The sequence below is a fragment of the Lissotriton helveticus genome, chromosome 3_1, assembly GCF_964261635.1.
Source record: "Lissotriton helveticus chromosome 3_1, aLisHel1.1, whole genome shotgun sequence".
Classification (NCBI taxonomy): Eukaryota; Metazoa; Chordata; class Amphibia; order Caudata; family Salamandridae; genus Lissotriton; species Lissotriton helveticus.
In genome coordinates, this window is record NC_136061.1 from 1,108,597,797 (window position 1) to 1,108,610,300 (window position 12,504).

The 12,504-nt window shown below is 43.0% G+C and overlaps 1 protein-coding gene across 1 annotated transcript in view; it reads left to right on the forward strand.

The window, feature by feature from the left end:
* The window catches only part of ACVR1 (activin A receptor type 1), a 325,334-nt gene that overhangs the window by 206,642 nt on the left and 106,188 nt on the right, over positions 1-12,504 (forward strand). Inside the window, exon 9 of the mRNA XM_078681708.1 lies at positions 4,584-4,859. Within this exon, the coding sequence (XP_078537834.1) occupies positions 4,584-4,859 (276 nt within the window). The remainder of the gene's footprint in view (positions 1-4,583; positions 4,860-12,504) is intronic.

Below are 12,504 nucleotides of genomic sequence, written 5' to 3' on the forward strand. Positions count from 1 at the left end.
CCAAAGGGTGCATAGTCCAAGCTCAATGTATCTACCCGCTGAAAACTCTTTATACGTATCCTCATGTCACAACACCTCCCATCAGCTAGCCTCCTTTTTCTCCACGTACCCGCATTCAGCGAGCCACAGCAGAGTGCCGCGCTTTCTTTCTCCTGCATTGTCCCTAAAACTTGTATCGAGCTTCACTTCCACGTCAGAGCTGCCTGTTCTGTACTCGAATTCTGAACTGAAAAACTGGCTCTTGCAGAAGCCCTCCTCAGACAGGCCAGGTAATCTCCTTCGCAGGTGCCAGGATGCCCTCACGGATGGTATGCACTGTGTACAAATCTGAACAACATAAAACCTGCATTGGTCGTGGCCACAGGCGACCTTGGACCAACATTCAAAATTGCACGGGGTACCTACCTGGGCTGCCCACTTTACCTTCAAAAAAGACTGGAAATAAACGTTTTTGTTTTGTCAATATTCGATTTTAACCTTCAATAAGGACAGCAGTTACACTATGATTCATCATATACACTGCACCCTTGAGAAACCTCAAAATATCTCCTCAAGGCATGCATATCTGCCCATGATGGGTGAAAATAAAAGTACTACCATAAGCACATGGTTTGTTCTTGTACAATGTTGGATATATACCAAACAAGGATCACAGAAGCGGTTTCTCAAACAATATTACTCTGGGGCCCAGATTCTGTCTTGCTTGGAATAGGAAGTTACAAAAAAAGGAACAACAACAAAAAATATTTAATCATCCAGATATTTGTGTTGCAACAATGTTGAGATCAAGGACATGGAAAGATTTAAATCGCTCAGATTTTTTTGACATGGTCAAGAGAAGCTAAAAGGGTGGTGAAATGGAGTTAACATCGGCAAAACAATGTTGAAATCAACAGAAAACCGGAATACGGTCTATCTATGAATATTTTGAAACATGTACTTCTATAAATTGTGGAATTATTAGTCGTTGACGAAGGCTTAACAGTTTCAGAAACAGGCAAGAAAAGACCATGTCGAGTAATCCGTTTCTCTATTTCTTATTACACTGCACCTTTCTTATACTAATTATTGCAAAGGAAGCTCTTCCAATGTAGCCCACTAATACGCATTTTTATGATGCTAATTACATTTTTAAATGAATATTCTCAATCTTCCAAGGGCCTCCCATTTCGTTTTTGAAGTCCTGGATTCATGCTGAAATCAAGAGGGCCAATGCCAGAGCTGTGCTTTTTGAAGCATATCTTGCATTTTATTTTTAGAAGGCAATATGAGAACTTCTCTAAGAAACTTTTGTAACCGAAAAAGAAGCCATCCGTCTATTCAAAGGCATGAACATGGTGGGCTCCTCTGGTGATCCTTGCCCTACACAGACTTTCAAAATATCCTTATTAGAATCCTCTGCTGCTAAAGCTGACCCGGGCTATGCCCAAATGAACTCAAAATATACTACATAAAGCGCATATATGAAAAACTAGGAACTAGACCAGGAAGAACCTAACAAACTGCAGAGCAGTGTCTAATTAGACGCCTTCAGGTGAAGACACTGAAAAGGCAGCATTCCTCCAAATATCAACCTTCTCTGAGCAAAATAGTTTTCTCTCTTAACAGAATGGGTTCAGACCTGAAGAACTCCTGAATTGGCACTGTTCTCATCAGGAACAACCTCAAAAATTCACTCAACACTAACAGGGTTTCCGCCCTTCTGTTACACGCATTGCCCACTACAGTGTACACAGTGGGCTATCAATTGGTGGTACTCCCTTCTTCATCATAGAACTGCATGCTGTGTTTACCCAAACTGATTTTCTTAATAGAGCACATACTTTCTGGATTCTTTGTCACCTTTTTGTGGGATTAACTTTTTATTTTCCTTTCTGTTGGACTCTGTTATGTCAGACTGCAAGTGCAATAAATAATGCAGAAAGTATAGGCTAATCCATTTTATAGTGGCCCATCCTCTTAAAATGAAAATCATTTTAGATTGTTCCCCTTTGCAAAAGAATGTGTACCAATAAGAACATGCCAAATGACCTACCCGAGGCCTGTAGCTTAATATGCATGTTACCAATTCACACAGCTCTCATTTCAGCTTACCACAACTCAACTAGGTTTCACAAAGAATATTTGTGCTGGATGCACAGCTAAGGAAGAGGTTTGTCTTCCAGTATTCATGCCCTAATGATCAAAGCGACAGTTCAGTAACCGTTCGGCAGCAACTTGCTTGCACACTGGTCCCATCAGTGAGGAAGTATGAATTATAGTTTGTTACTCTACATGGAGTCACTTGATTGGTGCTAATCTGGATACAGTAGTGATATTTTTGATTGCGCACGAGAGCTGTGCATTAATATCTTTAGTGCTAGACCTCTTTATTCCAGGAGGATTTATAACCACAATATTTTCTACAACATGATGCCTTCTTGCTCTTTTCCCACCAGGTTCATTACTGCATTTAAGTCAACCAGTATAGGGGATGGTCACAGGCAACAGAATCTTTCATTCTCTTTGGAAACTTTTCCCACATTTCTACCTCCCTGCAAATGTGAAAGAAGCTGCGCTTCTGCAGATTTGGCTCCTGGTTTCCAGACCAGCTTACCAAGTGAAATTGACTGTGGTGTTGGGCTTCCTAGTTTGGTGTTTACAGCCCAAAATGCCCTCAAACATCAGTATTTCTAAAAACAGAAGTAACATTATTTCGAATTTTGAGGGAATAATGCATTAATCTATGTTGTTTCATAGATTCCCACATATTCTTAATTTCTGCCCAAAATGTTTCCGAGCTGCTTTGTCTGCTTTGAGCGTGCGGAGTGTCTGGATAAAAAAATGTGGAACAATTGTGTTTTCTTGGATCTTGTAATCCCTATGGGGTTGGGACCAGGATTAATGTGGCACTCTTAATGAGCCTGTCAGTAGCTTTTGATGCAGCGGAAATGGGCTTTGTCAAATTTTACCATCAGAACCCAATTTAATACCCAACAATCCCTTCCACGCGGCGTGAGTTTAAAACAAGTTACCAAATTTCTATTATCTATAATGGGCCTCTCTCCCTCCGATAAATCTTGTATAGTTGACAGAGATTGGCAAAGGATTGACAGAATTCTAACAATGAGGACCAAAATAAATAAATAATTCATTCAATATAACCAAATTGACATTAATAAAGACACTCTGATTACTTATCAATATGCTTTATCAAAATTAATGTGAATGCTCATCCAGTACAATACAGCTCGAATCATAGATCACCACACAAGAGAAACATCAATATTGTAATTCATTGTAACCTCTCAAAAACGTGTCATGAGAAAGTGGGTAAGTGAGAGACAAAAGAGTAAAGAACATTTGCAAAATAAGATTAATGCAATATCATACGAACCTATAGCACAAAATGCTGCAAGCCCGAAAGCTACTCTGTGGCCGGTAGCGTATGCTCCTCATACCTTCTTGAGAGTGCCCGAGCAAAGTCAAAAAGTCAGGATCAGCAGAAGAACAGTCAGCCAGGTAAGTTAGGAAACAGCAACATGGCTCTCTCCTCTCGCAAGGTCAAAATCTCACTCCAAACCTGCCTAACTATATTTTCTGACACTAGTAATTAAACCCTAATTCACTAAAAATCCAATCCTCAAATCCCATTGGACTAGACCAAGGGGTGTCTGATCTCTCCACTTCCGGTGTACCTAGCTTTCCACAGTTCCTTTGCCTTTAGAGAACTTTCGTCATTGTCCTTCAGCAGAGGAAACTATAATAATCTCTTCCGCTGCTTGCACATTTCTCCAACTCGCTAATGCATCAAACTCGTAGCGCAAGTGTCCACATACTCCAGTCTGCAAGGAAATTCCATTCATTACTTCTTCCACACTGCCTTGGCCATTCAGGAACTCACAAAGGACAAAACAAATTTCTTTGCAACCTACTTTTTAGCAAGCAAATTAAACCTAAAAAGACTCTTGAGACCTTTCCTGCAGAACAGTAAAATGTGCTGTAGGAAGAACAAATACACATGTTATTATCGTTGTCACTTAACAAAACTCCACTATTAATGCTTCTATAATTGTTTTGCATTTCTCTTTCCGTTGTGTACATTATTTTCAAACAGTTAGTGAAAAGGAAAATATAGTCTCTTTTAAACTTATGGCTTCTATTATTATTTTCTATGGCTGTTATTTCTGCATTATTCATTCACATTTGTGGCCTACTACAAAAGCACTGGAAATACCGATTTCTTTCCAGCACCCATTTGCGCAATTTCATCTGACCTTTTTAGTTTTACACTGTTAATTTTCACACCATTTTGTTAATAATCCACACAATGAGAAGTTTGATCAGAGCAGGTTTATTTTAGCAAAACCCCGCTCCATCACTTTCTATGAGAAAACGTCTACTTCTAGGAGTTACTAGTGAACAAAAGTGTTAAAGGTGACACACTGGGGTTTGGTAATCTGGAGGAGAAGAAGTGGGGGGTAGGAGGCATATACAGAGTTTCTTTTTGTTATAAGGTTATGGTCATGTGGCTGAGATGGTGATGTAAAGAGCTGCTTACAAATTTACTGCGACTGACTTCTTACTGTTTTTGTACTTTTTAGGTTTTATTGCTTCAGATATGACATCCAGAAATTCAAGCACCCAGTTGTGGTTGATCACTCACTATCATGAAATGGGATCGTTGTATGATTATCTTCAAATAACCACACTTGATACAGTGAGCTGCCTGAGGATAGTTTTATCTATTGCAAGTGGTCTTGCACACTTGCATGTAGAGATATTTGGCACTCAAGGAAAGCCTGCTATTTCTCATCGAGATTTGAAGAGCAAAAATATACTTGTTAAAAAGAATGGGCAGTGCTGCATTGCGGATTTAGGTAAGTGATTTATTTCTTACACAAAGAATTCTCGAAATAGATGTGGGCAAGTTGCAAGCCAGCTACATTCTAGCCTTTGCCAACGAATATAAACTCTGTCTCTGTCGGCACAGCACACATCCTTTAACCCAAGTGTTTGAGCGTTCATATCTGCCTTACTATCAAATGCTTAATTAAATATAATTCAGGCTGAGACCTATCACAACATACCCTTGGCCATATACTCGCACTATTATATTATATATAATAAATACTTGGAATGGTGTGACCTATTGTTTGCTAACACATTTTTGTTCGTTACCAGATGTGCCAGTCACTCTTTCCAATGAATTCTACAATAAAATCTTGGAAATAATGTATTTTTCTCACTCATGCCCTGAATGTAGACATTCGAAATAGGAAATTCTATCTGAAGAGGCCTAGAAGTGCAACTTTCTGAAATATTACCTCAACTATAGTGCAGAATACATAGTTGCACTTTCTTTGGCTTTTCTTTATCAAGAAAGTGCAACTTATTGCTTTATATCCTTGCTGCTGCAGTGGAACTGCAGTCTGCCATTCATGTTGTACTCTGATGAAAACTCCTATTTGAAAGGCCGAAAATATTTCACAAAATGGAGGATGGAATAAGGCAAACTGTCATAACAAAGTTAAGGCAAATGCGTATAACAAAGTTACACCTAAGATTTATTTTTGTTTTGAAATCCAGCAGAATTTAAAGCACTAATAGAAAAAAAGAAAAGAAATGTTTTATATAAATGTGTACTTTCTTATCTGTTTGTATTTCTAAACCTCATCAGTATGGCACAACATTCCTTGTAAGCTCTTAACCCCTTCACTGCAGCGGCTATTCCGCCGCAGTGCTAAGGGGGCGGGGCGGCCGCGCGGCAGGCGCATGCTGGTGACGGAACCGCTCCGTCACCAGCCGCGGTTGCGCTGTGCTCATGACGGAGCGGTTCCGTCATGGCCCCGCCCGCTCAATAGAACGCTCAGCGCAGGCGCGGAATCCGCGCAGGCGTGCCGAGCGGGCCATGACGGAACCGCTCCGTCATCAGCACAGCGCCACCGCAGCTGATGAGGAAGCGGTTCCGTCATCAGCAGGGGAGGGGTTAATTGTCGTGTTTTTCTGTAGAGGATATGTTTTGTGCAGACACAACATTCAGTAAATCACCATACAGTTGCATTGAGAACAGTTCTGCTTTTTGGAGTGAAACAATTTAGTTTCCAGGACTTAAAATTTTGGGACTTTGCAAAAATACACAGCTGTACTTAGTAACCAAATGGGTTCAGATTATTTAAGGTGTTCATGAGTGACGGACCCGTTTGTTAGAGATGGAAGTCGGAATCTGGCGACTTAGTCATTGACCTTTACTGGTCACTATATGGGGTACACTATGGATGAGTAGTCATGTCTCTTTTCAAGTGTGAAATTGTCACTTTTACACAACACCCTCTACATTCTAGACACAGTCTCTCCCTGGAAGTGCTGACTGTTAACTTCGCTGGCTATTGCTGAAAGTGTGTATTCCCTCTGTCATGTAAATTCACAGAGAGCGACATCACTTCTGGAGTGCTTAACAGTGGTGTTTCACCTCACCTGGCTTGTTACCAAATGATAGGGTACTAGATATGGTGGCAGTGTACAAAAATGTGAGTGCCCCTAGTAGGAGAGTGTCAGATACTCTCCTGTATATATCGTCAGTTAAATGCTTTAGGATGTATATCGTCTTGCAGACTACACACCTTTTGCTGGTAACGGGCATGACCATCAACTCCACTGTTAGATTGTTTTTTTTCTGCCGTCTGGTTTGGGTGTGTATTCCATTGCGACACAGCTGTGGTGCTCTCCTTGGTTTATATAGACTTCTTCCCTCCGTCGATGTCGATGTTGTTTCAGTAGCATTTTCTTTTTCCTTGGTTTCAGGTTTCAGGTTGACGATTCCCACTTCAACCAGGGGGCTCTCGGCTGACCTCTGCTCCGTGTAGGCCTGTGCCCTTCGGGGCCTCTTTCCATCCCCCAAACACCCCCACCCCACCACCACCAGGAGTTGGCCGAACGGTCTAGGGCGGTCGTTCTTGAATCTGGGGAACTGAGTTCGAGTCTCAGCAACATCCTGTGATTCTGGGAAAATCACTTAATCTCCCCGTGCCTAACCAAAAAAATTAATGTGTCCTCCTGTAACACAACTGGTGCTATGTAAAGCGCTCTGATACCCAATACCTTCGGGTCAAGTTCGTGATATATAAAACTCCGTAAAAAAATAAATATATATTAAAGAAAAAACAGGTTGCCACTCACTTCGGGGTGCTGCACACCACTCCTCAGGCGGCAGTTAGGTCAGCAGGCCTCATACAGTCCAAAGGCCAAATGCGCTTCGAGCTCCCTCGAGCTCTTGTTCACTGGCGATATGAAGGCAGAAGACAGATTTGCGAACAACTTACTTTATTTAAAAACAGAGTCCGGCCCATGTGGGCGTAGCACAACGTGGCATTATGGTCCTGATAGTCCTTTCAAATAGCCACATGTAGACTCGTAGTTCTTTCATCAAGTTAATATTGTTCCTGCCCCAATGTAAAATAAACATCCAAGTACGGTGGAATGCACGCTGACACTGCTTACCGCTGCCAAATGCGTGGTTACCAACATAAGGGATCCGCAAGCAGGCATCGGGGCATCTCGCGGCCAGACTAGCCGCTAGTATTAAAGAAAAAACAGGTTGCCCTTAGAGATGCCACTCACTTCGAGGTGCTGCACACCACTCCGCAGGCGGCAGTTAGGTCAGCAGGCCTCATGCAGTCCAAATGCGTTTCGAGCTCCCTCGAGCTCTTGTTCATTGGCGATATGAAGGCAGGAGACAGATGTGTATATATATCCTTATGGTGATGGAACGGATGCCAATTCGCTGCTGCCTTCGCTACCATGCAAAATATACCCAACCATTCTCAATCAGGTCTATAATTTGTGTGTTTCTCCTGAGCAAAATGAAGTTGCTTGCAATGCCTGCCGCTCCTTCCGTTCTAAGAAAACCCTCCTCGACCGTGTGGCCCGATGTCGCATTGGAGCTGGGATGACACCCTGGACCTTTTCAGGCCTGAGCAAGAATAGGGGGGGGACCCCGTCCACAAAAGTCAGCTGCAGATGAGTAGGCTGTCTCTCCTGATGACCTGGAGATCGAGGATCTTCAACCAGTGCAGCCAGCTATAAGTACAGGAATCCCTCCACCTTAAAACTGATTCCAAACTGAGCTGGCCCTTCGAAAGGGTCGTCCAGCCACTGTAGAGCACCAGAGACAGACTGACGGGCGCCACTTCCTTCAAGCAATGGTCGGCACTGACCACCACCATCTTCAGACGCAATGCCCAGTTTCAGATCAGTCCCCAAGAAACCATTGAAGCAGACTGCTTCAGGTCTGATGGCATCTGCTAAGGAGCCAAGCTTGCTGTTGGAGCCAACCACTACGGTGTCGGAGCCAAAACCCTCAGCGCTGACTAGCAAGACCAGATACAGCTGGGGGAGCATCAAACCAATTCTCCATAAACTTCAGGAGGTGATCAACGTCCGGCAGAACCACTTGGTGATACATTCCCACACGGGCCGTCCAAACAGCACCTGTCCTTCGATGAAGCCTTGGACATGCTACCTGCTCCCCATTAGCACAAGAAAGTGGACAAGACTACAAGCCCTTTGCCTGTCACTCTTCCACCACCACCTCATCCTGCTCCACAGCACTCACCCTCCCCACCCACTTCTCTAGGCGACCTAGTTCCCTGTACACCTCTGGGGTCACCTCAATCAGACTTGAGGGAGAGGGGATACCTTCGGTCAACATCTGTTCGGGCTGCAGGTTGACCAGATGTTGGGAAAAAGTTTCAGAGATGGTGTAAGCAATGGACGCCCTTCAGTCATGTGCTCCTTGTGGCACCTTTCACCATAAACCCTACCGTAAAGGCTCAAAGATCACCTTTCCTGAGGGCTTCACATCTTATAAATGTCCACCAGCCCAGCAAACCTTGCCCAGAAGTTACTTTCGAGGCTCCTACAGAAGCAACAGCGCAAAAAACAGGAATAAAGTTGGCTCCTGCAAAGGAGTTGCGACCACCACTAAGCCCTAACAGGCGTTCATGTGTTCCTCTATCTGGATCACTTGCTCATCAAGAGTGCCACCCACCAGAACTGTTGCAAACACACTCCGCTCTCAATAAGCCTCCTTCACTAACTAGGGTTTACCATCAACGCTACAAAATCCCACCTCCACCCCCTCCAGATACAGCCTTATCTGGGGGCAATCCTGAACTCAGAAGTTGGCATGGCTTATCCAAATACTGCCAGGATACAATCCTTACATGCACCAATCCCTGCCTTTCAACCAGGGCACCAGGTCATAGTCAGGACCGTTATGCCCCTCCTCTGCATGATGGCCTCCTGTATTACCATAGTACCCCATGGCAGGTTTTACTTGTGTCCGATGGCTTGGCGCAGCAGTGTTCCCAAGTAGATGGTCATTGGGACCTGCTGGTGTTGATCAGCCTCCCACTTGTCGCTTTCTGCAATGGAAGAACAGCAACAACCTGTTGGAAGGCCAGCCTTTTTTTGACCCAGTTCCGCAGAGAACAATTACATCTGATGCCTCCCTTACTGGATGGGGTGCGCACTTAAAGGATCTAACTGTCCAAGGCCTGTGGGTACCCACACAGCAAATATAGACCAAAGGCAGAAGCTACCAGAGGAAGTACTGCAACGTCACAAGAAGCACCAAATGGGTGTCTCTTGACAAGAAACAAAAATAGAAGGATTACAAAAGAGTGGAGAATTCCGGACCCAACCACTAGGCGGAATAATGCACAGAGCATGTGAATCCAGAAATGTGTTGAAGCTGCAAAAGTATTTAGCTTTCACATCCATAGGACTACACCTAGCTGCTGTAGCCTCCTAACTTCAGAAGAGACAACATGTTTCCTTGTTCAGATATCCAGTCATTAAAGCTTTTATGGAGAGTCTCAGAGTCATTTCTCCTCTGGTCCCACCAACCTCAACATGGAACATCAACATTGTATTGGCAAGACTCATTGGCCCTCAGTTCGAACCCCTCCACTCCTGGCCCTCCAGTTTCTCTCTTAGAAGGTTGCATTTAAGGTTATTATCATTTCACCCAGGCGTGTCAGTGAGTTTCAGGCACTATCCTTGGAAGACCCTTTCTTCCAGATACACAGGAATAAGGTTGCCCTTGGCATTAACTCCAGATGTCTGTCGAAGGTGGTCTCACAGTTCTCAATCAACCCATTGAACTTTCTGTTTTTGTTCCCACAATCTACATCCACACATGCCTTGAACAGAAAATGTTATTTACCCAGTATGCATCTCTTCATGGCATTTGGTGCCGTAGATCCACATGCGCCCACCCTCCTCACTGGACGCATGTGGCTGTAGCAGTGATATTTCTGTCTCACCTTTTCCTTTCTTTGCATGGACATCTGTCTATACAGCACTTCGCTTCACATACCATCCTCACCCGTCGTATGGGTAAACAATCTAAAAATTGAGTCAATGACCATGCGCATTAGCAGCAAGAGAGAGTCACAGAACCTCGTGACTCGAAAGACTTCTTCAAAGAAAAACAATTTGCACACATCCAGGCCCAAAACTGGTTGGCAGGAGTATGCACAGCATGTGAATCTACAGCACTACATGCTACGAACAGCTGCTTACTGAGTAAGTTACATTTTCTTTACACAAATGATTACCTCAACACACTATCTACCCCAGCCCCTCTTTCTAAGATTCCTCAGACAACCATAGGCCTGTGTAATCCTTTATTTGGAATCTTGCTTTGCTTTTTTGTGCAGTAGCTAACAATTGCCTTAGTTTCTTAATGTTGTATTGATCAGTACTGCAATGTATGATGGCAGATGTTACCCTGATTTTAAAATAAAAATACCAGCTAATTAAATACTTCAATTGTTTTCCTCCTGTCCCAATTGTAGATTGTTCAATGCAATTGTAATTTAAATGACACTATTGAAACAAAGTCAAATACGATTATGGCAAATCCTTTTGGTAACAACTGTGGACATACGGATCAAAGAATTTGCCAAACTACGATTTTGTTTGGATGATTATTATCCAAAGTGCTCGTTGCAAAGGAAAAATAACTATACAATTAAAAAATGGATAGGACCTAAAGCAACATCAATCCGGGTCTGTTTCCTGTACATGTTAGAAGAGAGTAAACTTTTAACAATTTGTTAACGGTAGAGCGATTTCGCAGAAATCTCGTCTAAATTAACAGCTGCAAAGAATAATAGAGAGAAAACGAAATTAGCATTGTACGTGGAATGGAAGCAATCTATACTGCTGCAAATAGAAAGATATATGAATATGGTAGAAAGGAATATGTAAAACCGACATGATTTATGAATAATTTGAAAGTTATTAGTTGTTTGGGGAGACTGACATACACAGAATGGCTCGAATTCAAACGAAACAGAATCTGAGTTTGTAAGAGGAATGTCAAAGAGGAAAATGGTATGAAAAAATGTGGATTGTTGTAGAGGCGTCGTTTTAATGATGTTGTGCTTCAGAAATTAACAAGCCATACAGGGTTGGCCAGCTAGAAGATAACAGGAAACATGGTCCTTAAGGGATGCGGAAACAAGGAAAGGAACAATGAATAGTTCTGAACCATCTGCAACAAAAAATGCAAGTTCAGATCAAAAGCAGAGATTATTGAGAAAAAAAGTATAGTGTACTGTGAGCGCAGGACACCGTAACAATATGATGAATGTAAGAAACCAGACCTTTCCAAGAAACTGAGAATGTGCCAGCGTTGAGGTAGCAACAAAGTGCAGTGCCAGCGAAGTAATAGGATACAGTAGTCCAATGAGCATTAGGATAGTTGATTAATCTTGACAAGCTTGCTGAAGACCGAGAACAGCCTTATCGGTTAACAACCCAGGGTGTAGGTTTGATTAAACAGGGTAAATGAGATTCAAGAAGTGAAGAACGCACGAGTTGACACTTGCAAGAAATAGTAGCGAAGAAGCAGGGCTTTTAACACTCAAAACAAATAACTTTTGCATCATTTTAGCATTGTTTACTTTCCAGATGTGTGAGGTTTTGCATAGCGGGGTCGGAACAAATATTAGGGAAACCTAGCACAAAGCCCTTTTACCATCAATTATCCTGTCGTGCCTCTTAGTTTCACAAAGGATGTCTGGAAATCCGTTTAATAGTGATATTGGGGTTGTGTGTATTCTGTGTCGACTGGGGGCGTGTCTCTAGTGTTCAGTTGTCTGTCACTCCCTCGCGAGCTTATCATCGGGTTGTTGCGCTCATTAAAATCCTATTTAGTCAAGTAGCAGGATCACATGTATCCATGTAGCTTCTCAACGCTTTACTTGAATCCAGTTTTTATTGCTTCGGTGCACAACCCGTGATGGTCAGATCTAAACAGTGTGTGTTTTGCAGCTGGTTTCTGGTGCCGTGGGAGCACCGACTCAGTGACTGCTCAGCCACTGTTTGCTCCAGTGTTTGCATTTCTTACAGTTGAATTGGTTCCTGCCGGGGTGGTCTGACATAGCAGTGATTGCTGTGATCACTCTAAATGATCCGGGGATTGGACTCGGTGTGGGGCCTCGGTCGGTGGTT